This window comes from Pelodiscus sinensis, chromosome 15, assembly GCF_049634645.1.
Source record: "Pelodiscus sinensis isolate JC-2024 chromosome 15, ASM4963464v1, whole genome shotgun sequence".
NCBI classification, from domain to species: Eukaryota; Metazoa; Chordata; order Testudines; family Trionychidae; genus Pelodiscus; species Pelodiscus sinensis.
In genome coordinates, this window is record NC_134725.1 from 14172066 (window position 1) to 14195578 (window position 23513).

Sequence of the window (23513 nt, forward strand, 5' to 3'; positions counted from 1 at the left end):
TGAGCCTTTAGAGGGTCACGTTTCCTAGCTTTCCCCCAGCTAGGAGGACTAGAAACATCTTTTAAAAATGAAAGCTGAGATTCTCATGTATTCACCTGCCTCCAGGAGCCTGCGATGTAAGTACAGCATCAAATATCATGAGACTCCCAATAAAATCATGAGAGTAGGCAACACTCTATCTGGAACACCCAAGCCCATTTTGGATGGTCTCAGAGATGTGTATTGTCAGATCTGACACCTCATTTTAGTGGGTGGGAAAGTTAGATCTTTAACAAACAACTTCCTTTCTTCTAAGTGTGTAGGCAACTGTAAAGTACCTATGAAAATGATCATGAAGCCAGAAGGTTTTCATGGACTTTTAGCATAAATAATCATTCATCTGAGAGTCTGGCCCAAGAAGAATCCTATTCAGAATAGAGATACGATAGTGTAAATGTATAAATGGTTAACCGATGCTACCATCCTGTGTTGCTCCTCCTGCAAACCAGCTCCCACAGAGTCCCTGCCTGCCCCGCATGTAAACATTTCAGTGGTTACGTGTGTACCAAAAATAATCACATTTTAACATCCCAAATGCAGAATCCATCCTTCGCTTTATTTGGCAGCTAGACATGTTTCTGTCATCCAGTCAAGAATCAGAAACAACTCTATTATGACTGATAATCAACCACAAATGAACTTTTTGCTCCACTGGGTGAGAATTATTCAGCAAATAAACTTCTGAGAATATCAGAAATCAGGGTCAGTCATGAATGATTCACGCTGAAAAAGATGGGTTAAAACTACAGTGATGGATCACCAAAATCTATAAATTGTCTAGCTCTAGTGAGTAGGCTAAAGTACCTTTCCAAATGACACAGCTCACAGAGAACCAGCATTGCTCAGCTGACTCACTCCTTCATTCTTACCCAAGAGCTGGTACCGTCAGGGCATGCAGCCTCATTCAGGAACATTAAAGCAGTCACTGAGAATCGAAGACTCAAGAGAAGCCTTGCATCTTTGTCTATAAACTGGTTAGAATTTCATTAGATTCCACTTACAAAAACTCAATAATACAATTTATTAGTGGCTACATTGGATTCCATGAGTCCCCTGCTCCATGAGCTGCTCTACAGTCATTTCATGCCCAGCTGGGTTTTCAGGGCCTGCAGCCCAGACATTTGGATGTTGCTTCCTCCGCACACAATGATGACAATGGAGTCCAGGTCTGGGTTCAAATGCCCTTCCCGTTGCAGCTGTTGAACACGACCTGTGTAGAGTAAAGCCAGAGGGGCTCCACAGGCAGGCTGGACCAGCATCCGCTCGTCATCTAGACAATGCCAGCAGGAAGGAGCAAGAAAGTAGAGATACTTCATCCTCAAAAGCACAAACCTCCATTGCATGAGCTAAAAGAAGAATTTAGCTATGCCCAACAGTAGGCTGTTATCATCACAGAGGGAAGCCACAGGAGCAGGGGTGGGGAACCTCTGGCCCAGGAGGCCGGATGCAGCTCCCTGCTTGCCTGGGATCCAGCCCCTGAGGCTCAGCATTGGGGAGCCTGCACTGGTGCACCAGCCCCTCTGCCACCCACCCGTAGGACCAGAGCACACAATACCTACTTGTCTGGGCGCCCCCCTAGGCACTGGAGTGCAAGGGGAATGTGGGGAGGGTCTTTCTCCTTCTCAGTCAGGGGCTTCTCGCATTTCTCACATTGCTTCTCACATGTGTGTGGCCCCCGACTGATTTTTCTGTGGGTCAGCAGCTCCCGCCCCAGAAAAGGTTCCCCACCCTGTACTACAGGGAGGAAGGATATACACACTAACTGGAGACTAGCCCTTGTGCTTTCAGCCTAAGCTGGTATCTGAAAATCCAACACACTTGATGTTTCCACTAATGTTCAAATTTCCTACAATTAAATGACACTCCAAGCCAGCTGAGGAAGCCCCTTTCTACACCTAATTTCCTTGGGCAGGTGGCACAAGTCCTTTATTGGCTGTAGCACAATTTGGACCCATCTACTCGGGTGAAACCAAACATGTTATTAGCTATGTAACACTTTAAAGACTAACAAGATGGTTTATTAGGTGATGAGCTTTTGTGGGCCAGACCCACTTCCTCAGATCAAATAGTGGAAGAAAATAGTCACAACTATATATATCAAAGGATACAATTAAAAAAATGAACACAAATGAAAAGGACAAATCACATTTCAGAACAGAAGGGGGATGCAGGGGGGGAAGGAAGGTAAATGTCTGTGAGTTAATGATATTAGAGATAGGGAAGGTAGATGTCTGTGAACTAATGGTATTAGAGGTGATAACTGGGGAAGCTATCTTTGAAATGGGTAAGGTAGTTGGGGTCTTTGTTCAATCCCCCCGGAGAGTGTCGAATTTTAGCGTGAATGACAGTTCAGAGGATTCCCTTTCAAGTGCAGATGTAAAAGGTCTTTGTAGCAGAATGCAGGTAGTTAAGTTGTTGAGACAGTGTCCTTTCTGGTTGAAATGGCAAGAAACTGTTTTTTCTTTGTGATCTTGTCTGATATCTGTTTTGTGGGCATTAATCCTTTGGCGAAGTGTCTGAGACGTTTGTCCAATGTACATAGAAAAAACATAACTTCCCCAATTATCTCCTCTAATACCATTAGTTCACAGACATCTACCTTCCCCACCTCTAATATCATTAACTCACAGACATTTACCTTCCTCCCCCCCCCCCCCGCATTCCCCTTCTGTTCTGAAATGTGATTTGTCCTTTTCATATGTGTTCATTTTTTTTATTGTATCCTTTGGTATATATGGTTGTGACTATTTTCTTCCATTATTTGATCTGAGGAAGTGGGTCTGGCCCACGAAAGCTCATCATCTAATAAACCATCTTGTTAGTCTTTAAAGTGCTACATTGTCCTGCATTTTGCTTCAGCTACACCAGACTAATACGGCTACATTTCTATTACTATTCTATATGTTATTAGTATACATTTGGGACACAGCTGGGTCTGAACTGCATCGCACGATTGTAACTGTAACGTAGGCGGGTCTGTCAGTGTCTCCCATCCCTGGATCTGATTTCTTCATTCCATTGAGAGAGAAATGCTAACTAAACCCAGAATCAAAGGTCAACAACCTTCCTTATGAAAAAGAGAGATCTACAGAGGCCGTTGGAATAGCTCAGAGCATGAAGCAACTCCAGCAGGCATTAGGTGGTGCTGTTGGCTCATCTGTCAGCCAGAGAGCAGCATCAGTACCCAGGCACTGTAGGAAAAGCTCATTCACTTACCCAGGAACTGTTCCATGGCTTGGACTGCTTCCACATCCTCCACCAGCTGGGAGATGACTTGGCATTCACGGGCACATTCCAGTGCCCGGACACACACCGTCTTGGCTCCTAAGCATTTGGCCACACTGGGAAATGGAGACAGTGAGAGCATGCCCAGAGCTGGGAGAATTCAGACCTGGATCTCTGCAACTAGGACAAGAAGTTTCTAGGCTGGCAACCCTCTGGGGAATGACATTGACCAGACATAGCACAGGACAGCTGTGAAGCCAGGTCACAAGTCGGGAGTTTGGTCTCCATGGCCCATCTGGCCTTTTGCCCCTCTGCTGGGTGGCTAACAGTGTTGCTGGGTTTTGTGATGTGGAGCCCACAGGATTGAGGCCTGCCAATTCATCACACAAAAAGACCATTCAAGAGTCATCAGATACAGACAGGGCTTGCTGCCATTACTGACTCAGGAAGGATTTGAATCTGGTGCAGACACAGCGTATGAGCATTAACACCCGCCTATAAAAAGCATTTCAATGTGGTCATCTTCAGAGCTTGCAAAAAGTTGCACCTTAGACAGGACTGTATCAACCTGATGGCAACAAATCAGGGCATTGTCCAAGCATTTCATCCAGACCAAAGGAATGGCCTCTGAGGTCCAAAGCTGGGATTCTCAAAGGGGGTGCAGAGATGGGCATTTGGCTGTCGAAGGAATTTCCACTATCCCACTCACTACAGCCCCTCATGAGTGTTAATGGATCTGCTTTCATACCAGCTCTGAGCATTTAACCTCATTGTACAGGTGGAGAACTGAGGCACAGAGCAGCTAAGAGACATGCCCATGGTCACACAATGTCTTCAGCAAAGGGGGTGAAACAAACCCTCTCCTCAGCCTGGGTATGTCTAGACTACATGCCTCTGCTGACGCGGATCGGTCGACAAGGGAAGTCTTTGTTGACCATTCCTGCAAACCTCGTTTCACAAGGCATAAGGGAGTGATTGACAAAGGCTTCCCTTGTCGACCGATCCACGTCTTGACTCGCGCGCTGTGCCGATGATCAGCTGAGCCAGCACAGTGCGGCAGCCATTTTTATTTTAATGAAGCCAGGGATATTTAAATCCCCGCTTCACTGAGTATGTCGGGTAGCCTATTTTACATGCCTCTGTCGGCAGAGGCATGTAATCTATATATACCCCCTGAGGTGACATCAGACCACTGCCCCCCTCTTCTCCTGATTCACACTGCTCTGGAAAACACAGTCCTATGAGGGAAGGCTCTGACTGCTGGCTCAGCTGACTGGTCAGCTAGATCAGATCCTTACACATGGCACAGAAACTCTTGGAGGAGTTCAGGAGACAGTTCCCAGCAAAGCTACAGGGACACCTGGAAGCAGATATTTCCTTTGCTCATATCAGCTCAGGATACAATATTATTTCCCCATATCCCTGGGAAAACATCCTGCCTTCAAATCTTCTTAGGGGGGTTCTGTCTAGCTCAGTACACGAGAGGCAAGGCCGGGCCTAGAGAGAGTGAGTATGCCCCTGCTCTCTGAAAGCAGGACCACCCTCACATCTGAAGTTGGGCACTAGTCAGAGACTGGACTCACCCTGATTTCTGGCTTGAACTGCCAGACAGGGAGAGTTTCCAGCTCTTGGTAAAGCCGGCAGGTCCCCGCTGGCTGCTGGCCTTGTGAACTCAAGGATGTTCAGGGTGGAAAGATCATTCACAGAGGGAACGTGGGGTTAGAGTGGCATGGCATGGCGGGAATCCAGGGACCCCAGGGCCGGATACTGTGGCATCCAGCCTGGGATTCAGCAAAAGTTCCCACCTACAGAGAGGGTTCCTCCAGAGCAGGGGATGGGGAAGGCCAAGCAAGAACTGTCAATCTGGCAGCTGCTACCAGCTGGAAACTCTACACAGGAGAATGAGTGAAGGACATTGATAGGGCAGTGTAAAGGCCAGGCCTCTTCTGAAGAAGAAGCTTGACTCTTGTTGGTCCCGCTTCCTCCCTTCCCCACCCTCCCACTGGCATGTCTCATGTCCCTACCACTTCCTTTCCCTTCCCTGTCATTATAACAGCACCTAGCATAACACCTGACCAAGGCCTTGACAGGCTGCTAAAGGGCAATTCAATAATAAGTGCCTCTGATCCCTCCTCCCCTGCCCAGACCCCCTCAGACACTCTCCCCTCCCTGTCCCCTGCAGACTTCCCCTCCCCTGCCATCACCCCCTGCAGAGCCCCCTTTGGAATCAGTCTCCTCAAGTCCCCAGAGCAGTTGCACTCACCTGGTGATATCTGGCAGGGTGACCAATCTCCCTGCACTGAGCGCTGCATTGAAGCTATCAGCTCCTTTGGTTTCCACTGCAATGATGGGTACATCCTGCCAGCCCACGTCCTGCAGGCCAGCCACCACTCCAGCCAGCAGCCCTCCACCTCCCACCGCCAGGACGATGGCTCCCGGCTTGTTGCTTAACGCATCCTTCAGCTCCCTGACCATGCTGGCATGGCCTTCCCTATGGGAACAGATGGAGAGAAACACCAGACTGGCTGTGAGAAATCAGCCAGCAGGCACTTGGGTATGAAATGTCCCTGCCAGACTCTGATAATGGGCAGAGGGCTGGGCAGCTTCAGCCCTAGCCAGACCTCACGGCATTTGCACAAGGAGGCTGGTCAGGGCACATTCTGCCAGCTAGGCTGTGCAGTGGCAAGAGTCTTGGAGGTAGAAGAAACCAGAGAAGTGAGGAGGGCAGGAGACCATGAGAGGATGGCTAGATAGATGCACAGGTATAACCAAAGTGGGGGCAGGGGATGTGTGGCCCCCAAATGTCTCCTCTCCTGGGGCAGCCTTTTGACAGCAATTGGGCTTAGCCACACCCTGCCTAGCAAGTCTGACATTGCTATAGCTGTGCCCGTCTCCACTCTGCCATGCCAGCCTTGAGCACCCATGACCTACTCTCTCCCTAGAATTAGGGAGGCAGCAGAAACCCCAATCCTAGCTTCCTGTTCCTGCCCTCTTCCACTGGACTAGAGAAGAGGAGCCATTTCAGATTTTGGTAGGAGGGCCGACCTGTGCATGCTGTGATGAAGCAGGGAGAAGAGAGTGAGAAGGGGCAAACTGAAGACAGAGGCGTCAGCAGTATTACTGAGCACGCTAGGTACAAGTCAAGCACCAATTCGGGGGGAGGGGTGGAAATCAATCCCTTTCGCCCTCACACACACACACACACACACACCCACACACACACACACACACACACACACACACCTCTACCCAAGAGCTGCTACGGCAATGGAAAACTCTACATTTTTGGTAGACAACTTAACAGTTAGCTGACAGGAGCACTGTATCTAATTCCTATAGAAAAGAAAGAAAATGAAATAAATATTACACCCATTCAGCTCTAACACTAACATATTCTGAGATCATGTGGCAAGTCACTTAAGGGAGACTGGTTAGTCTTAACATTTTAATGTATGGTCTTACTTTATTACTAACTCCGTGGGGATAGACAGACCCCATAAGGACTCCTGGGCTCTATCTCAGCTCTGAGAGAGATGTGGCATCTAGTGGGTTACAGCAGCAGGCAGATACACTTCAGTTCTATATAAGAACATCAGAACGCCCATACTGGGTCAGATCAATGGTCTATCCAGCCCACTATCCCGTCTGCCAACAGTGGCCAATGCCACTTCAGAAGAGATAATCATCATGATCCATCCCCTTCTAGCATACTGAAGTCGGGAACACTGTCCCTGCCAATTCTGGCTAGTAGCCACTGATGGACCTATCCGCCTTGAACTTATTTGGTTCTTATTGGAACCCTGTTATGGTTTGGGCCTATCCACCATCTCCCAGCAAAGAGTTCTGCAAGTTGATTGTGAAAAAATAATTGATTTTGTTTGGTTTAGTTCTGCTGCCTTTAAATTTGATTGGGCCAGTTTCTTGTGTTATGTTAATGAAGGAATGAATAACATTTTCTTATTCTATTTTTCCACACCTTTCATTAGTATCTAGACCTTTAATATGGGCGGTTGTGAAGGCAGGGCTGGGGGAGACAAGCCCCCAGCCTGACCCCTTCCTGACCAAGCTGCCTCCCCATTCCTCCCCCCCACCACAGAGAGGCAGAGCAGCATGCCATATGCCTGCACCCCCACCACCACAAGGAGGGGAGGAGGGTGGATGGGCATGCACGGGAGGGGTGGGCAGCCCGTGTCCCCAGCCTCCCTGACCCCAGAGCACCAGGGAGGGAAGGAAGCATGCAGCTCTAGCCATTCACAGCCCTACAGGATCAGGCCAGAGTCCAAGGGTGAGGGGCTCCTGGGCTAGTGACTTGGGGCCAGGGGTGCAGGTAGCCTGCTCATTTGAGGAGGTAAAAGTTCCCCCCAAAATCACTCCAGAGGCCTTGTCAGCAAAGGCTGTGAGAGGCAGGGGTAGGAGATCTGAACAATCTCCCAGAGAGGAAAGCCCTTGGGCCCCTTTCCTCCCCTCCCCACCAGCCCCTCAACACATGCTGAAGCATCTTCCTCAGTCGGGCCCTACTAGGCCATGTTCCCACTGCCTGAGTGCAAAGAGACACTGGGACGAGTGGCACCAGCCGCTGGACGCCCAGGCAGGACTGACACAGCAAATTCCCCTTGGAATCAGCCAGCTGGTGGCATTCATTCAGACACAACCCCCTTGTTCCGGCAGGTGCCCTGCCAGGTCCAGAAAGCGGAGATCTGGTCTGACGAGCAGCTCCTTGCTCTGAGCTGGGCTGCAGCTGTGCACTTGCCAGCTTAGGGTACACTGAGGACAAAAGGGCTGGCTGGACACCACTCACTGCACACAGAGTCCACAGGGAGCAGTGGGGACATGAAGAACCCAGCAGCCTCTTGCTGTTCTCTCCCTCCCTTGTGCATCCTGCCTTGCTCCTCTCACCACATGGATCCTTCCCAGGGGCCTGAGGCCACAGTCAGACTCAGCAATATGCCCCCGGGGGCTGATGGAGAAACCATGCAGCAAATGGAGACCCAATCCCCAAAATGGCATGGGGACAAGCCCTCTGCAGCCTGATTATACTAACAGCAGCTCTGGGCATGCGCAGGATATAAGAAAGAGGGAGACACAGAACTGTGGAGGGAAGAGGCATGGTGTGCAATCAAAGCCTCAGAGGGACTTTGAGGGCTCAGATGCGGGCCCCAGGGCTAGAGAGACAAAAAACAATGTAAGGACCAAAGCCCCAACTTCTCACCAGATGAGAGGATGGTCGAAGGGGTGGACACTGTTCCAGCCTTCGGTCTCCGCTAACGCCAGCGCTTTTACGTAGGCATCATCCCAGACCTGCCGGCACAATGATGCAGGGAAGGATCCATGATCTGCCTGCCACTGCCAGCTTCACCCAGCCCTCACTAACAAGGCTGGCTGGGAATGGCCTGCCTGCCATTTAGACTTTCCTTATATAAATGTGCAGCACCTAGCACGAAGGGGACTTGATGGACAGGGGAGGCTAAGCTTCACATCATGGTTACCCGCTTCTGGCAGAATAAGACAGAAGCCTATCCAGGGTAATGGAGTTATACTGGTGGAATACTGAGGGAAGAAAAGAGTTTGGCCCAGTGATTTTTAGGGCATGCATCAGTGTGTGTGTATGTGTGCACGCGTATATGTGCGCGCGTTTCTCTGTGTGTGTGTGTGAGATGAGAATCAGGCTTACAGATCAGTGCAGCTTTGTCTACAGGGTTTTTGCGCAATAAGCTTTTTGTGGGAGAGTTCTTCCACAAAAACTTCTTGCACAAAAGCACATCCACACCTCAAAAGTGCATCACAAAAGTGATGTGCTTTAGTGCAAGAGAGAGTCTACAGTGCATGGATGCTATTGCGCAAAAAAACTCTGATGGCCATTCACAGAATGGCCATCAGAGCACCTGTGTTTTTTCTGATAGGCTTTTTTTGCACAAGAAACCCCTGTGGAACATCCACACATGCCTTTTTGTGCAAGAACTGCTGTACATAAAGGAGTTATTCCTCGTGGGGAGAGGAATAACTCTACTGGCAAAAGCCCTCTGTCCTGTCAATTTACTGGAGGGAGGGAGGGGGGGTTGTGCAAAAATGCACTTGAAGTGTGGACGCTCCATCATTTTTTGCGCAAAAACCTCGTAGTGTAGACATAGCCTGAGTGTATTCGTATGTATGGAAAGTTGCCGGGCCCAGAAATGACGCAGCAAGCAAAATCTTGTGGTCAGTCCTGTTCTCCTGTGATTTGCATTGGGTTGCCTGCCTGTGGGTGAATAAGGCTGGAATTTGGCCCCTTTTGTCACCTCAGTACACACGTAATGTACATTTATCTGAATTTCAATTCTTTATACAGCTTTGTGTCCTCTCCCAAACCTAGCACTATATGAACTGATACCTGCTGAGTAACGAGCTGGAAGACTGAAGACCTGTAGATTGGGAAGGGAGGAAGGGAGCAAGGAGGGGAACAGCCACAGGAGACAGCAGGAGATGGGCGTGCACATCTGTCGACACAAATGCCCAGTTATCCCAGAGTGTAGGACTTCCCTTGGGCCATGCCAATAAATGGAACTTACCTGGATATATTTTTAGTAGCTACCCAGTAGCAATTTACAGCAAGTAAAATGCTAGGCAGAGTATAAACAAGGAGATGGGCCATCCCAGAACCCCAGTGGTGCACATCACTGGCCTCTAGCAATTTTACTACCCACTGCAATTCTGCAGTTGTTCACCCCAGGCTGGTTTCCCCCCATTTCTCCCAGCACGGCCGTAAGGAACGGGGGGAGGGGGGATTTTCTGTACTATTTTCATGAATTATCCATATGACTCCACCTGTCACTTTGGGATCGCTAGCCCATGGCGAGCAGACCAGAAGACACCCAGTGCTAGTGTTACATAGCTCTCTGGGGCGACACGAATAGGTTGCTAGAACAAACTGCAATCCCGATGACTGGCTTATTGACACTGAGTGTCAGCAAGATCAGGCAGGGAGAATACACCCGGGAGCATGGCCTCCCAAAAGGACCCAATAGAGGCCTCTCTCTGGAGTCTGGCTCAGCTGCACTGACAGCAGGGGCCACAGAGAGAGATAAGATTGCTGGGGCCCAAGGCCAAGTGTTGATGTCATGGACTTCTGGGACCTGTCCCTGTGGAACTGTGGCCCTTGGTGTCTGGCCACTGAAGGGTTCACTCCCAAGGGACTGGTTACGAACGGGGACAAAGCCCAACCTCTGTGGATCCATGACAACAGGTACCTTCCCAAAGACCTCCACCTCCGCCCCCTGCTCCTCCAGCTTCTGCACTGTATCTTGAGAGGTGTTTGTTGGCACTATGATGGTGGCAGGGATCCCCAGCTTCTTGGCAGCGTACGCCGCGGCAAGCCCAGCATTCCCCCCTGTAGAGACATGGAGCCAGGGGTCAGTGAACAGCTGGAGAGGCTTGGGGACACCCCAGTGTGGCAATGGAACAATGTTCCGGAGGAATCTGGTCCCGCCTGCTTCCCAAGTCACCACCACCTTCCCAAGCGCTACCTTCCAGGAGTGCTAGCTCCATCCCTCGGCACCCTTATCCTTCTCACCCTCTAATGGTGCCAGCTCCATTCCTCGGGAAGCTGCTGGTGGCTGCCCCCAGGATGGGTGGGACCGCCAACCCTCAACCACTATCCTAAACCTACTCAATGAACTTCTGGCCTGTATTGGAAAGGGCAGATGCCCTCACCTGGGCCTCGACAGTGTGAGAGCAAATCCCACTTCCTCAATGCTTTAAAGAAATCTCCATTGGTACCCATGGAACCCCAGGGATCAGGTGATGGAGAAGAACAGCCCCATCTTGCTGAATATCCCAAGAGAGAAGAATAGTTTGAAGTAAATTTACCGGTGGAACAAACAAAATGTTTGCAGCCGTTCTTGGCAGCCTGAAACCAAAGAGAAAGTAGAGCTTGGAATTCATTTAACTCACATCTCAGGGCTGACAGTGTACATCCGCCATATCCCAAACACAGATTGGCCATGAAATTAGCAATACAATGACCACTCTAACACTGTAAAGTCAGTAACATAATTCAGACTACACACCCACACTCAAGTGCATCCTGTGCCATAAACTGCACATCTGCATCGCCACACACACACACTGCATCCATCCTGCACAATGTTTCTGCATCATTTTACAAGCACACACAACTGCATTTTGCAACACATACCCACACTAATGCATTTTGTACTAAGGATGTTAAGGACTAATCGACCAGTCAACGATCCATAAGCAAATGCTTATGGGAAAGTCAGTCGACTAGTCGATTCCACCCCCTTGCTGCTTCTATCAGATAAAGGCAGCAAAGGGGGGGGAAAAGGGGTACTTCAAAGCAGCAGTGCCGCACAGCTGAGCCCGGGATCAACTGTGTGGCTCTGCCCCTTTGAAACACCACCTCGGCAGGGGCTCTTGTACATTTCAAAGGAGGAATGCGGAAGTGCCTATCAACTAGTTGAGTAGTACATCCACTACTCAACTAAGAAATTAACCAATATTTAACATCCTTATTTTGTACCACCAAACACACACACCGAAAAACACACACATCCTTCTTCTGTGCACATTCACGGCACACTGTGTCAACCATCAAGCACCTCAAAAAAGCAAAGTTAACATCCCAATGCTGTTCTCACCTCCTGACAGAAGTAGCCAATGCCCCTAATCTTGAAGGAGCCTGTAGGTTGGACATTCTCCAGTTTCATGTAGACCCTGGTGCCTGCAGCCTTCGACAGGGCCATACTTTCCAGCACAGGAGTAACCAAATAGAACCCTCTCCCATGTCTGTCCAATGTAGCTGCCATTTGTATCAAAGGAAACCCCTGAAAGTACAGGTAAAGCAATGAGACAAGGCAGGAGATACCAGAGTCTCCTCTCAGTTAAACCTGGAGTATTTCCACCAACTAGCACTGGTGTAAGTGAAGAAATCCAGCCTATAGCCTTTCATGGCACACATGGACAAGGAAAATCTAAGAGGCCAGAATCTGCTTTCTTTGCCCATGCAACCAAGTAGTAGGTGGAAAATGAATACAGGTTGAACCTCTGGTCTGGGATTCTCTGGTCCGGCAACATCCAGGACCACAGATGTCGTTGGACTAGAGAGCACTAGTACAGAAGTTGCTGGCAGCTGGAAGCAGAACCGGCTGGTGGGGCCAATGGGGCAGCAGAGCCCATGGTGCATCAGAACCCACAGTCAGCAGGGCCAGGAAGTGCTGGCAGGGCCACCACAGATGCAAGGGTCAGTGGGATCTTCAGAGTTCACAGGGTTGACAGGGCTGATGGAGTTCACAGGGCTGGCAGTACTACTGCCAGGGGACTGGGTGCAGCAGTGCCAGGTGGCTGAGGAGAGGAGCCCAGAAGAGAGGCTGGCAACCTCTCCCTCCAAAAGCTTTGTTGGTCCAGGAAACTCCCTTCTCCAGAACTGGTCAGGTCCCAAGGGTGCTGGATCAGGGAGGTCCAACTGTGCCAAAACACAACTGATTTGTCCTTGCATAGAGGTATAGTTCCGTTCTTCAGAGGATCTCTTTACACGGGTAAGACTTGCAGGATCTGGCCATGGAAAAGGTTATGTCTTGCTACTATTTGCAAGGACATCTGAATTGCTGAAAATCTGAACACTTTTGCAGTTCATTGCCAAGTTGAAATAGTCGCACACACATACACATACAGCTTTCTCCCCCCTCCCCCAAATTCCAAAACTGAGCTATTTTGTGTAAAAAGGGGACTCTGTATTTGAACTAAATTGCTATCATTGTAACAACATGTGTGCCCTTGTAGCTAAGAAGGTTAATGACCTATTAGGGTGCATTAGGAGGATCATTGCCAGCAGTTCTAAGGAAGTGATTATTCCCCTTTATTTGGCTCTGGTGAGGTCACATCTGGAGTATTGTGTCCAGTTCTGGGTCCCCCACTATAGAAAGGGAGAGGGTCCAGCAGAGGGCAACAAAAATAATAAGGAGGATGTAGCACATGATATAGGAGGAGAGGCTGAGGGATTTGGGCTTATTTAGTCTACAGAAGAGAAGAGTGAAGGGGCTGCTTTTAACTACCTGAAGGGAGGTTCCAAAGAGGATGGAGAGAGGCTGTTCTCAGTGGCGACAGATGACAGAACCAGGAGCAATGGTCTCAAGTTGCAGTGGGGGAGGTCTAGGTTGGATATTAGTGTAACTCCCTTTTTCCTCCCCGGGTTACTGGGGAGCAGGTCACACTCACAGGTGTGCCTGGGCGCCTGGTGTTTTAACCCAAAAGAGATCCTGAGCACCCCAGTGGTGATGGTGTTTAGTTGGGGAAAGCTTTATCCACCCCCTTGCTGCAGTCCCTTGCTGGCAATGAATGTAAAATGGTGGTGCCTCCACCTGGCTGGCCTTGTACACACACTAGTGTGCCTTGAGAGCCTCCAGGAATATACTCATTCCAACATAAAGCTGGATCTAATTCCAGAACAACTACAAATCATATACATCTAATAGAATCCTTTAAAATAAACCATCTTTACTTAACTAAACAGGGATTAACAGATTAGCAAGGAATAGCCTTAACAAAACACATAACAATAACTGAAGCTTATATAGCTAGACAACAGTGACCCCACCCCAGAGTGTGCACACCCCTAGACTCAGTCCCAGACACTTGCTTGCGTGGGCGCTGATGTTGCAGCTGTAGTGAGGATTTGGTCCAGGCTAAACAGCAGCTCTGTCCCAGGCAGCACTTTTCCAACAAGGCCCAAACTTACTGCCTCATGCTGTGCCTATAGGAAGCAGCCTGCTAGATCCCAGTTCCAACAGACATGTAGTAGCTGCATCCAACAGCCCCTGCACTGGGTCAATGTCCTTGGCAGCAGCCTGGCTCCCCCTTTGGTTCCAAATTCCAAGGCAGAGTCCCAGACTGCTAGGCCTCTTTCTTCAAGCACATGGAGAGAGCAGCCCTCTCTCACACACCAGTCCTTTCTTCCTGTTTTTTTCCAAAGGCTCATGGGAATTGTAGTCTGGAGTGTAGCACACAAGGTCTTTTCAGAATAAAACAGAGGCCCCTTTAGTAAGGGGACTGCATTAGGAAAAACTATTTCCCTAGGAGAGTGGGGAAGCACTGTAATGGGTTACCTAGGGAGGTGGTGGAATCTCCTAGAGGTTTTTAAGTTCTGGCTTGGCAAAACCCTGGGTGGGGAGATTGAGTTGGGGTTGGTCCTGCTTTGGGCAGGGGTTGGACTCGATGACCTCCTGAGGATTCTTTGATTCTAACATGACCCTGTGTGATTTCACATGCTTTTCAACTAAATTGCTGCTTTCAGAAAAATGAAACTGGGCACACAAACTGATGAAATCAATACACTGGTGGAAAATGTCATGAACAAACTGCTTGAATAATTGACCACAATTTGTCTCACCTCTATAATTAACAGAAATCAGAAATTCTTGCTCCAGAATCAGAATTCCCTCTCACCTGAGCTAAAATTCAAAGAGACTCTCCTTTAGCTAAAGCAATATAGAACATATAGGACACAGTTAAGCAGTCCTGATAGCATGCAGTAAAGGACAGTCATAGCACCTTACCACAAGCCTGCTTATTACTATGTAAAATTTAAAAACTTCTCTTTTGGTGGAAAAAATTATTTATTGCAATTACTCTGGATAACTGTGCTGACATCAATAGTTAATAAGTTTTTTCTTGGTTGTCTTTACTCACAAGGGACCAGGCATTTGGCTAATATAAATCAGCAGAACTCCTTTGACTTCCATTGCACTATGTTGATTTATACCAGCACAGGATCAGACCTCTGTTCTTTCCTTGTATTCTTCTTTAGTTTCCCTTTTTATTCTGTGTAATTGTATGCCCAGATGACCAATGGTTCTGTATTTGCCTTTCCCTAGGCAAACTGGCCATGATACGTACTTTTTGGAGTTCCTGGGGGTGGGATGGGGAATGAACTGTAAATGAAGCAGTGGTTGCATTTATGAGAAGGGCTGGCTGAAAATTTTCCGTCCAAACTGCCTTTCAACATAAAATTCAGTTTTCAACAAAAAGAAAAATCTCAGATTAATAAATTCATCCATGCTAAATCCAGAAAGCACAACTATGCTTATGTAATCCAGCCTCTGCACTGTACAGGCCAGAGAACCTCATGCAATAATTTTTGTATCAAGTCCATAACTTCTGTTGGAGCTGTAGCATCTCTTTCAGAACAATAGCCACGCTGATGCTAAAGTTTCAAGGGACAGAGAATCCATCACCTCCTAAAGCAAGTGCTTCCAATGAATTATTAACTGCACCCTTATTTCCAACAGGAAGGGGCTCACCATTGGCCATGAGTTTGATGGGAAGTAAAAAAAAAAAAAAAAAAGAACCCCAGGCAATGACGGAGAAGGAGGGAATAAAGCCTAAGGATGACTAAGCACAACGAGCTCCCACTGCCAAAAGAAGGACTCAACCTGTGTGCTAAGGGCAGATAGTAGGAAACACACATAACGACATCCACAGGCTGGATGATGGACCAAAGTACCAAGCCTTGGAGACCAGTGATAAAGGCACCCTGTTAGCTTTGAGTATTGCTACAGTCACTGCAATTTAAGCACTTTCCATATCACCTCCTTTCAGCTAGTTCCCAGCTAGCCAGCTTGCTGTGTTGGACCCTGTCAGCTCAAGCTCACTCAGTCTGTGCCTAAACTGGGGGCAGAAACAAGGTTAGGAAAAGAGATTTTAAGCAAGCGATGCACTCTATGTTTGGGGGGTTCTGCAGGACCCTATCCAGCCCCTGGGGTAAATTAGAGCAGCCTCAGAGTTGTTCTGATGTAGGATTTGCCCCCTCGGAAAGCAGAGAATAGGTTAGAGCACAACAGCCAGGCCCTCTTTCTGTCCCTACCATTACTCCTATGGCAGGAGCTGAAAGCAGAGACACTGTGGAACTCATGTGCCATTTTCACAGCAGCCACAGAGAGCCCTTGCACCAGGAGAAAGCCCATTTCTGGTGCCTTTATGCTGCCAGGAGGGCATTATTATAACTGAGACTCGGACCTTGGGCAAGCCCTCTGAGGCAGCCTAGGAATCAGAAGTCTGTCTGCCTATCTAGCCCGCCACCAGCATATCAAACACACTACTCAGGACAACAACAGATGCAGAACAGGGCACCCCCTGCCCACTCTTCTGTACTCCTTGAGAGGGTTTGGGCCTGACTGAATCCAAACAGGACCCTTTCTCCTGATCCATCCAGGAGCTGCTCTCTACCCTCTCCGGACTGCTTCTTTCTGACAGCACACTCCTGGGAAAGCGAAAAGATGGCCACTGAGGGCAGCACATGTGTCAGCCAGCGTCACCCAGTGATTGCAGAAAGGCTGCGGTCAGCACAGCCTTCAGAAACCGGGAAATCTCAGGATCGGAATCTTTGAGCAGCTGTCGAGGGCTGAAGAAAGAGGATGGCGTTCACTTGCTCATTTATTATTTACTGATGCTGAGCGTGATGCCAGCCCGCATGCATGACCCACATGCACTTAGGGAAGCGGGTTAGATTTATGGAAGGGTTAACGGGTTTAGCAGATTATCTCTCAACCCATGGAGGGGTGAAAATATTATCTCCCTGAAAGAACCAGGACGTGTCCCAAATTAGCAAATCCCTTTGGAGTTAGACACACCCCCGGCATACAAGGGCAGGATTAGCTCCCTGAGCTCAGCTCTCCCCAGCGATCTCTTAGCTGTGTCCTTAGTAGCTTTGCCTGTCAGTCGGGTTGCGCCATGACGTGCCTAACATCTGCTTTGCATTTGGAAGATTTACCTTGATTCTGGCTGGGTTCTCTTGACCCCTTGCCCCAGGCTGGAAAGGAGATGCCTTTCCCCAGGCATACAGATGTAGAGGAGTCAGTGATTCCAAACTGTAAACCTCAGTGCAAAGTTTAAGAAATGGAGGCGGGGAAATGGAGCTAATCAGAGTTATGTTAAAGAGGCATGTGACAAGTCCACTTCCGCTCAGAAAATGTTTCACTGGCTCTTGTTGTAAATAATGCCAAAAAAGGCTGAACTGGATGAGGACAGAGCAGAACAATGGACTACACTAATTTCTCCCTATAATGTTTAACTGCTTTACTGATTAAACGGGATTTTACATCGTGTGTGTGTGTGTGTGTGTGTGTGTGTGTGTGTGTTAGAGAGAGAGAGAGAGAGAGATGAACACTGAAATCTTAGAAACAGGGCAGTGCATTCATCTCAGTTACTTATCATCCATGCTTCAGACCAGAGCAGCTCTGCTGTGTGCCTCCCTTTCCCTGACCTACTCTGCAGAGATGGGGTACAAGGGCACGGGGACACCCTGATTTCAGCACTTGCCTCTCCTCTCCTGGGAGCAGTTCGGCTACAGGGGGAACAAGGTGGGGGGAGGGGTAGCTGAACACACATTGTGCATGCTCTGTTAAACAGCTGGACAGACTAGAGAGAAATGCTTAGCAGGCCAGATCCAGCCCATGGGCCTGATTTTTGCCCACCCTTGCACTAGGCACTGATCTAGATCCTTTGGTGCCGAAATACCTTTCACAATCTGGCCCTCAGGACTTTCAGTGAGACTTAAGATCCTGTAACAGCAAATAATACATCATAAGCATAAGTGTCCAGGTCACTTTTGAAAATGGGGTTTCACCTCCTAAGACACTTAGGTGCATTGGTTGCTCCTCCTGTTTGTGTAGGTCTTTGGTGCAGGAGCAGTGGTGAAAGTAAGCAGAAAAGCATGGTTATAAGCACACAGCTGGCACAGAGGAAGCAGGCAGATGTAACACCAGAAGCTATTTTGAACTCACTTTGTGAAAGTGACCAAATTTCAGACTGATAAACCCTTGGAAGCCATGTGTGGTCTATGTAGTTGTCCCCTTGCAGTGTAAGGGCCACTCCTGATTTCCACAGCCTAGCCTAATTCCTGCATGGCAAGCTTTGCCAGAAAGTTAATAAATCTCTGGGTTTAGTTTGGAGCTTGTGACCCTGAGCCGTGATTCATCCTCACAATTGATGTAAAATTGCCAGATGGGAAAGCAAACATGGCATCATGCTGCCGCCCTGACGGAGCATTGTAACAGTATTATTTTCCTGCACTGATTGGTGGCATTCCCAGTCAGGACATCTCAGTATTTCCCACTCCTGCCACTGTGAGCCTGGCTGCTTTTCCAGGCATGCACCAAACACCCATGCAACACCAAAGAATTTCCTGTACAATTCTAGGAATGTTAACCCCTTCCGTGCTGGGTCCCCATCATTCCTGCTGTCCAGCTGTTGTTCTATTAACATACCATGGGACTATTTAGGTAGTGGGAGGCACTTCCCAATATGTTCAGGAATTCAGCAGGTGCTTCCGATCAGATATCTCTAGAATGTTTAGCTGCACATAAATAAACCAAAATCCATAATTGGTGTGCGGTGCATGTACATTCACAAGGGCAAAGAGAGAGAGCCATATATGCAAACCCTGCAAGCATTCATGTGCCAGAGAACTGTAGGTGCAAAATCTGTAGTTGTGTTTACATGCAAAATGCAGGGAGGTACTTGTATGCATATATATATATATATATATATATGTAACCACGCATGCAAACGCCACACATATCCATGCCAGTTAATGTGGAGTTGCTCGGCAACATGTATATAGGTCACCTCTTCATATAAAAACAGGCATCATTTGCTCGCGCTGCTGAGTTTTGGAAATTTAGCTCTGAATGCTGCCAACCTGCAGGTCCCTAACACCACTTTCAGGGTCTCCAATGTGGGCATTCTCAACAAGGGGCAAACAGAGCAGCTCAGCAGCCAGAGACACAAGCTCTGCTCTGCTTTGAGAAGCATGAGCAAAATAACAGCACCATACAACACTGCAGCTGGTTGTGACTGACAGTTCAGGAAGGGAGGGAGGAGCAGTGTACAGAATTGCTAGATGCGGGTTATTAATTTGGGCAATACTACTACAGTCTGTGCCACATATACAAGTGCACTTGGATAAAACAAAATCTGTGTTTAATAGTCAAACTCAGTTCATCAGTCTGGACAAAGCCACACTTCCTGAGCTACAAAAGACAAGACTGGGAATTGTCTTTGCAGCCAGAACAGTCAGGGGTTTGGTCTGAGCTTGTTGTAGACCTCAACAAGAATGTTAAAGTTCTTCAAATAATCAGACATGCACATGAGCAGTGCATTTTCTTATCTAGTAAAAGATGCTTGTGCATTTGTGTGCATACATGTGAGAGCAGTTGCATGTGTACATGTATATGTTATTTCTACTCACACATTAGCAGGGAGGGATATGGGAATGTGTATACAAGGCAGTGCATGCGTGGGCATACACGTTAGAGTACAAGCGGGGGATTGAACGCACGTGTATGCATTAATGTGTATTTTGTTCATGTGTACACATACATGTATACTGTCATCTGTGTTTGTACAGGAATGTAAGTGTAAATCTGTGAGCATACATATTTACTGGACTGTATATGTGTTTATATTTGTGAGCACATAAGGGCACAGATGCAGCTGTGTGGGTACATGTGTGATCATTTGTGCATTGGTGAGTGTGTGTTAAATTTAGTTTATTCAACTCATCGACAGATTTTCTATCGACTAGTTGATTAGGCAGTAAGCATGAGAGCTGCAGTGGGGTTAGCTCCCGGCCCTGGGAGCTAACCTTCTCTCCCCAGGCCAATACCCTATCCCCTCGGTCACCCCAGAACCCACCCCATCTCCCTACCTTGAGAGGGTCTCTTATCCTGTGTTGGCTGTCTGGCCACTTCCAAGGGGGAGGCACCACTAGAGCCCCCGTTTTCAATTTCGTTTAATGACATTTTCCATGCCACAAGCTGATTTTTTTTGAAAGCTTCAGCTAAAACTGAGCAGTCATTTCTGTGAATGAGGCTAGGGAAAAATACGTTGTTTTGCCCATATTAAAAATTCTCACCGTTTCCCTGATAAAACCCTAATAATCAACGTTAATGTTCACAGCTGCCTCCCACTGTCTAGTTTATTTCTTTGTGAGGCACAGACTCCCTTAACTCCTCATTCCCGCCCCTGGAGCTTGGCCAGATCCTTTGGTACAAAAAGGTCAAAAGTATGAGTATGCTCAGAGTACTAATGAGCCAAGAGTCCCAGACTGCTTCTGCTGAAGTCCGAGTTAAAACCTTTGTACCAGCCCAGGGCCAGAAGCAAATATTTACTTAAACTGCTTAGTGCAGGATCCCTTAGGAAATTACATCGTTTGTCTCCTTCACTGGCCTGTTCCTGCTTTTCCCAGTAGAAGGAGGGGGGCACCATATTCTCTGCCCCTGGCTCAGGACACATTTCCTGCCGAGCTTTTATTCTCTTAGCCCAGTTGCCAAGGGACAGCGAGGCTGGCACAAACAAATCCCGCAGCCCTGGCTTCCCCCCCACCCCGCTCCAGCTGTAAGGCACAATGGCCAGGGGGCAACACCTGGCATTCATCAGCTCTGCCATGCTAGCTGGGGGGGGGGGGGGGAGGGGGAATCTGTCCTGCAGGGAGAGGAGTGAGAAGGAAATGTGAGGTGTGGAACTAGGGGAATAGAGTAGATGGAGGTTGTTAAACGGAAAGTTGGGGAGAGCTGCAATAAAGGGGGAGAGAACGTGAGTCCCTACAGGGCCCCCAGTCAGCACTTAACAGCTTGCACTCTGCCCATGGTACATGAGCAGGAACTATCATGCTCCATCAGCTGGTGAGAGCCCCTGACTTCCCCAGGGAAGTCCATAGGCAGAGAGGGAGGGCATGACAGACTCATTAAAACTGAAACATCCTCATTTGTCTGTCCATTGTCTCCTCTGCCCTTCCTTTGCCTCCTAACTCCTCAGTCCCCTCCACTCAATCCAGCCCCTGCAGACCTCAATAATCTCTTTCTCCCATCTGAACAGATCAGCAGGAAGGATATGGCTGCTGAGTGCCAACTGGCCACGGGAACAAACTCACCCTGGCAGGTGCCCAGGTGGCCTATGGTAGATGAACGTGCCAGGTTTCACTCTTCTCTTGCATTTCATCAATTTGTAGGGTCCCCCCGCCCCCTATAGTGTAAAGCTACAGCATAATTAAGGCACAAAGACTGGAACAGTCTCTCGAGGTGCCTGCTCTCTAGCCATCTGTCGACTGAGAATTGAGGGTCCCACTGCATGAGTACTTCAGACCAGGAGAGCCACAGTCTTGTCTTCCTCTGGGATGTCTAGAGCTGAAGCAACAAGAGATGCTGCAGAGTCTGGGCTTGAAGTGTATCAACCGCTGGGGACCCAGGACAGAAGTAGCAGGGGGGGCTGAGGTGTTATAGATGGGAATGTTGCAGCACAGTCATGCTGTGGTTAAAGCACAGAGCTGGGCACCAAGAAGTCCAGGTTCTTTGCCTCCAATGGCCACAGATATTTTATGCCCCTGGCAAGTCACCTCACCTCTTGTCTCACTCGCTGCACCCTGGATAATACCGCTTTTCTACTGGAGATTGCTTCACAGCAGCTTCGGGGGAAAGCAAAGCACCACAGCGATCTTTGAGAGCTCAGTTACTCAGCCCCAGTCTCCACACCAGCTACAGCAGAGTGAACCCAGAGCAAATCAGCAGCCATAGACAGGGCAGGGCCCAGCATTGACATAACCAACAGATGGAGCAGTGGTCTCCTGTCATGATGTTCAGCAAGCCGAGGCCTATAGGGCAGAGGTGTAAGGCAGCTCTGAAGTGGAACCACAGCCCACGCACTTGCACAATGGGGGACTTCCATCCTAATCCTGGAGTTTGTGTTCAGAGGGGGTTGGGTCTGTGCCAGGGGGCAGTTAAATTAATGGAGATTGCCTATCTCATAGAGCTTGAAGGGTCATCAAGTCCAGTCCTCTGCCTTCACAGCAGGACCAAGTACCATCCCTGACAAATTTTTGCCCCAAATCCCTAATGGCCTCTGCAAGGATTGAACTCACAACCCTGGGTTTAGCAGGTCAATGCTCAAAGCACTGAGCTATCCCTTCCCAACAGCATGATGGGACCCTTGAAGGTGTACAGAATTCAGGGTGGAGAAGGTTGATCCAATCAAGTTATGTTTGCCTTTGATTCTGCCAAACACTGGTTATTTCTGACATGCTCCAAAAAGCTGTAATGGTGAATGGAAGAGGCCACAATGACACTTGCAACCCAACTGGGCAGCCCAGGACTTGCCACCCAAGTGGGTAGCTGGTCCTCCACCTGCACAGCCCTCAGGTGTGGGGCTCCAAGCCTACCCGCATAGCCTGTCACCACTTGCATGAGGCCATGGCAAGAGCTGGGGGGATGCTTGGGGCTGCAGCACAAGCAGAGGACAGTATACTGCACTCTCGGCTATCCAATTGCCACCTGCCCTCTCCTGCAGCCTTACAGTCTCTTTGGCTTTGCCCAGCCTGTTAGATGCTCAAAGAGCTCCTGAAACACCCCTCTAGCTGCCACTGAGCAGTAGATTGCACCCCAGGTCCTAGTCACAGGACTGCCCACAGTGAGTTGTGCACTTGTGACTGCACCTCATGGGGCCAGGTTCTCCTCATACACCAGAGTCAGCCAGGAGAGAATCTTCATGGAAGCCAAGGGCATTACACCCTTGGTGTAAGGAAAAGGAGACTCTGGCCCTCTGTGTCAACTCACCCTGAAAAAAGCACCACGTGGACAAAATGGAGCAGCCCTTCCCCCATTCCCTGCTAGGTGACTGTGTGCCTATCACCCTGCAGCTGCTCTATGTGCCAGCTCACTGAACAGTGAGTCCAGGGCAAGACTTACTCAGTGCCCCGTGACTGGCCCAGGCTATCTGACAGATACTTCCATCCCAGCCACACAACAGCTAAGTCCCCGCAGAACAATAAAACTGCAAATTTCTATGGGGAGGCTTGTAGACACAGGAGACAGAACTCAGGTGAACTGGACATAGACTTTAGAGCCCCCTGCCACAAGAGATCCCAAGCTCACTATTTTGAGAACTAAACTCAAAATTCCAACTTAGCTTTCCCTCAATGTGTTCTTCATATGCAACATACACACTCTCTGTGGCTTACCTTCCTTCCCCGGCAGAACCCCAAGCCAGTCCAGCTTCTGCTTCTACACTCTGGGAATGATTGTTATAACATTTTTGTTATTTCCAGTTTGAAATAGTTGGGAAGTGCTGAGAAATGGATGGAGGAGATGCAGCAAAACTAATTGACTTGTCCCTGATCACACCAAGTCGAAGAGAACCCCAGAGTCCTGCCTCTCACCCCCCCCCTTCCCATATTTAATTATTTCATGGCAATGCCTCTTATAACATAA

General features: G+C 48.7%; 1 protein-coding gene across 4 annotated transcripts; it reads right to left on the reverse strand.

Annotated features, from left to right (window-relative positions):
• Positions 1-559: 559 nt before the first annotated feature.
• SDSL (serine dehydratase like) lies at positions 560-23392 on the reverse strand. 4 transcript variants are annotated; one of them, XM_075898203.1, is made up of 8 exons: positions 23264-23392; positions 11898-12083; positions 11107-11146; positions 10488-10627; positions 8474-8562; positions 5528-5755; positions 3256-3380; positions 560-1309 (listed from the first exon to the last, which is right to left on the reverse strand). In XM_075898203.1, the coding sequence occupies exons 2-8, from the start codon at positions 12063-12065 to the stop codon at positions 1116-1118; spliced, it is 984 nt and encodes a 327-aa protein (XP_075754318.1). In that variant the 5' UTR covers positions 12066-12083; positions 23264-23392; the 3' UTR covers positions 560-1115. The 4 variants fall into 4 exon arrangements, with proteins under 4 accessions (XP_075754318.1, XP_075754317.1, XP_075754315.1 ...); XM_075898202.1 differs by lacking the exon at positions 23264-23392 and adding an exon at positions 19961-20193; XM_075898200.1 differs by lacking the exon at positions 23264-23392 and adding an exon at positions 17024-17177.
• Between the last annotated feature and the right edge of the window lie 121 nt (positions 23393-23513).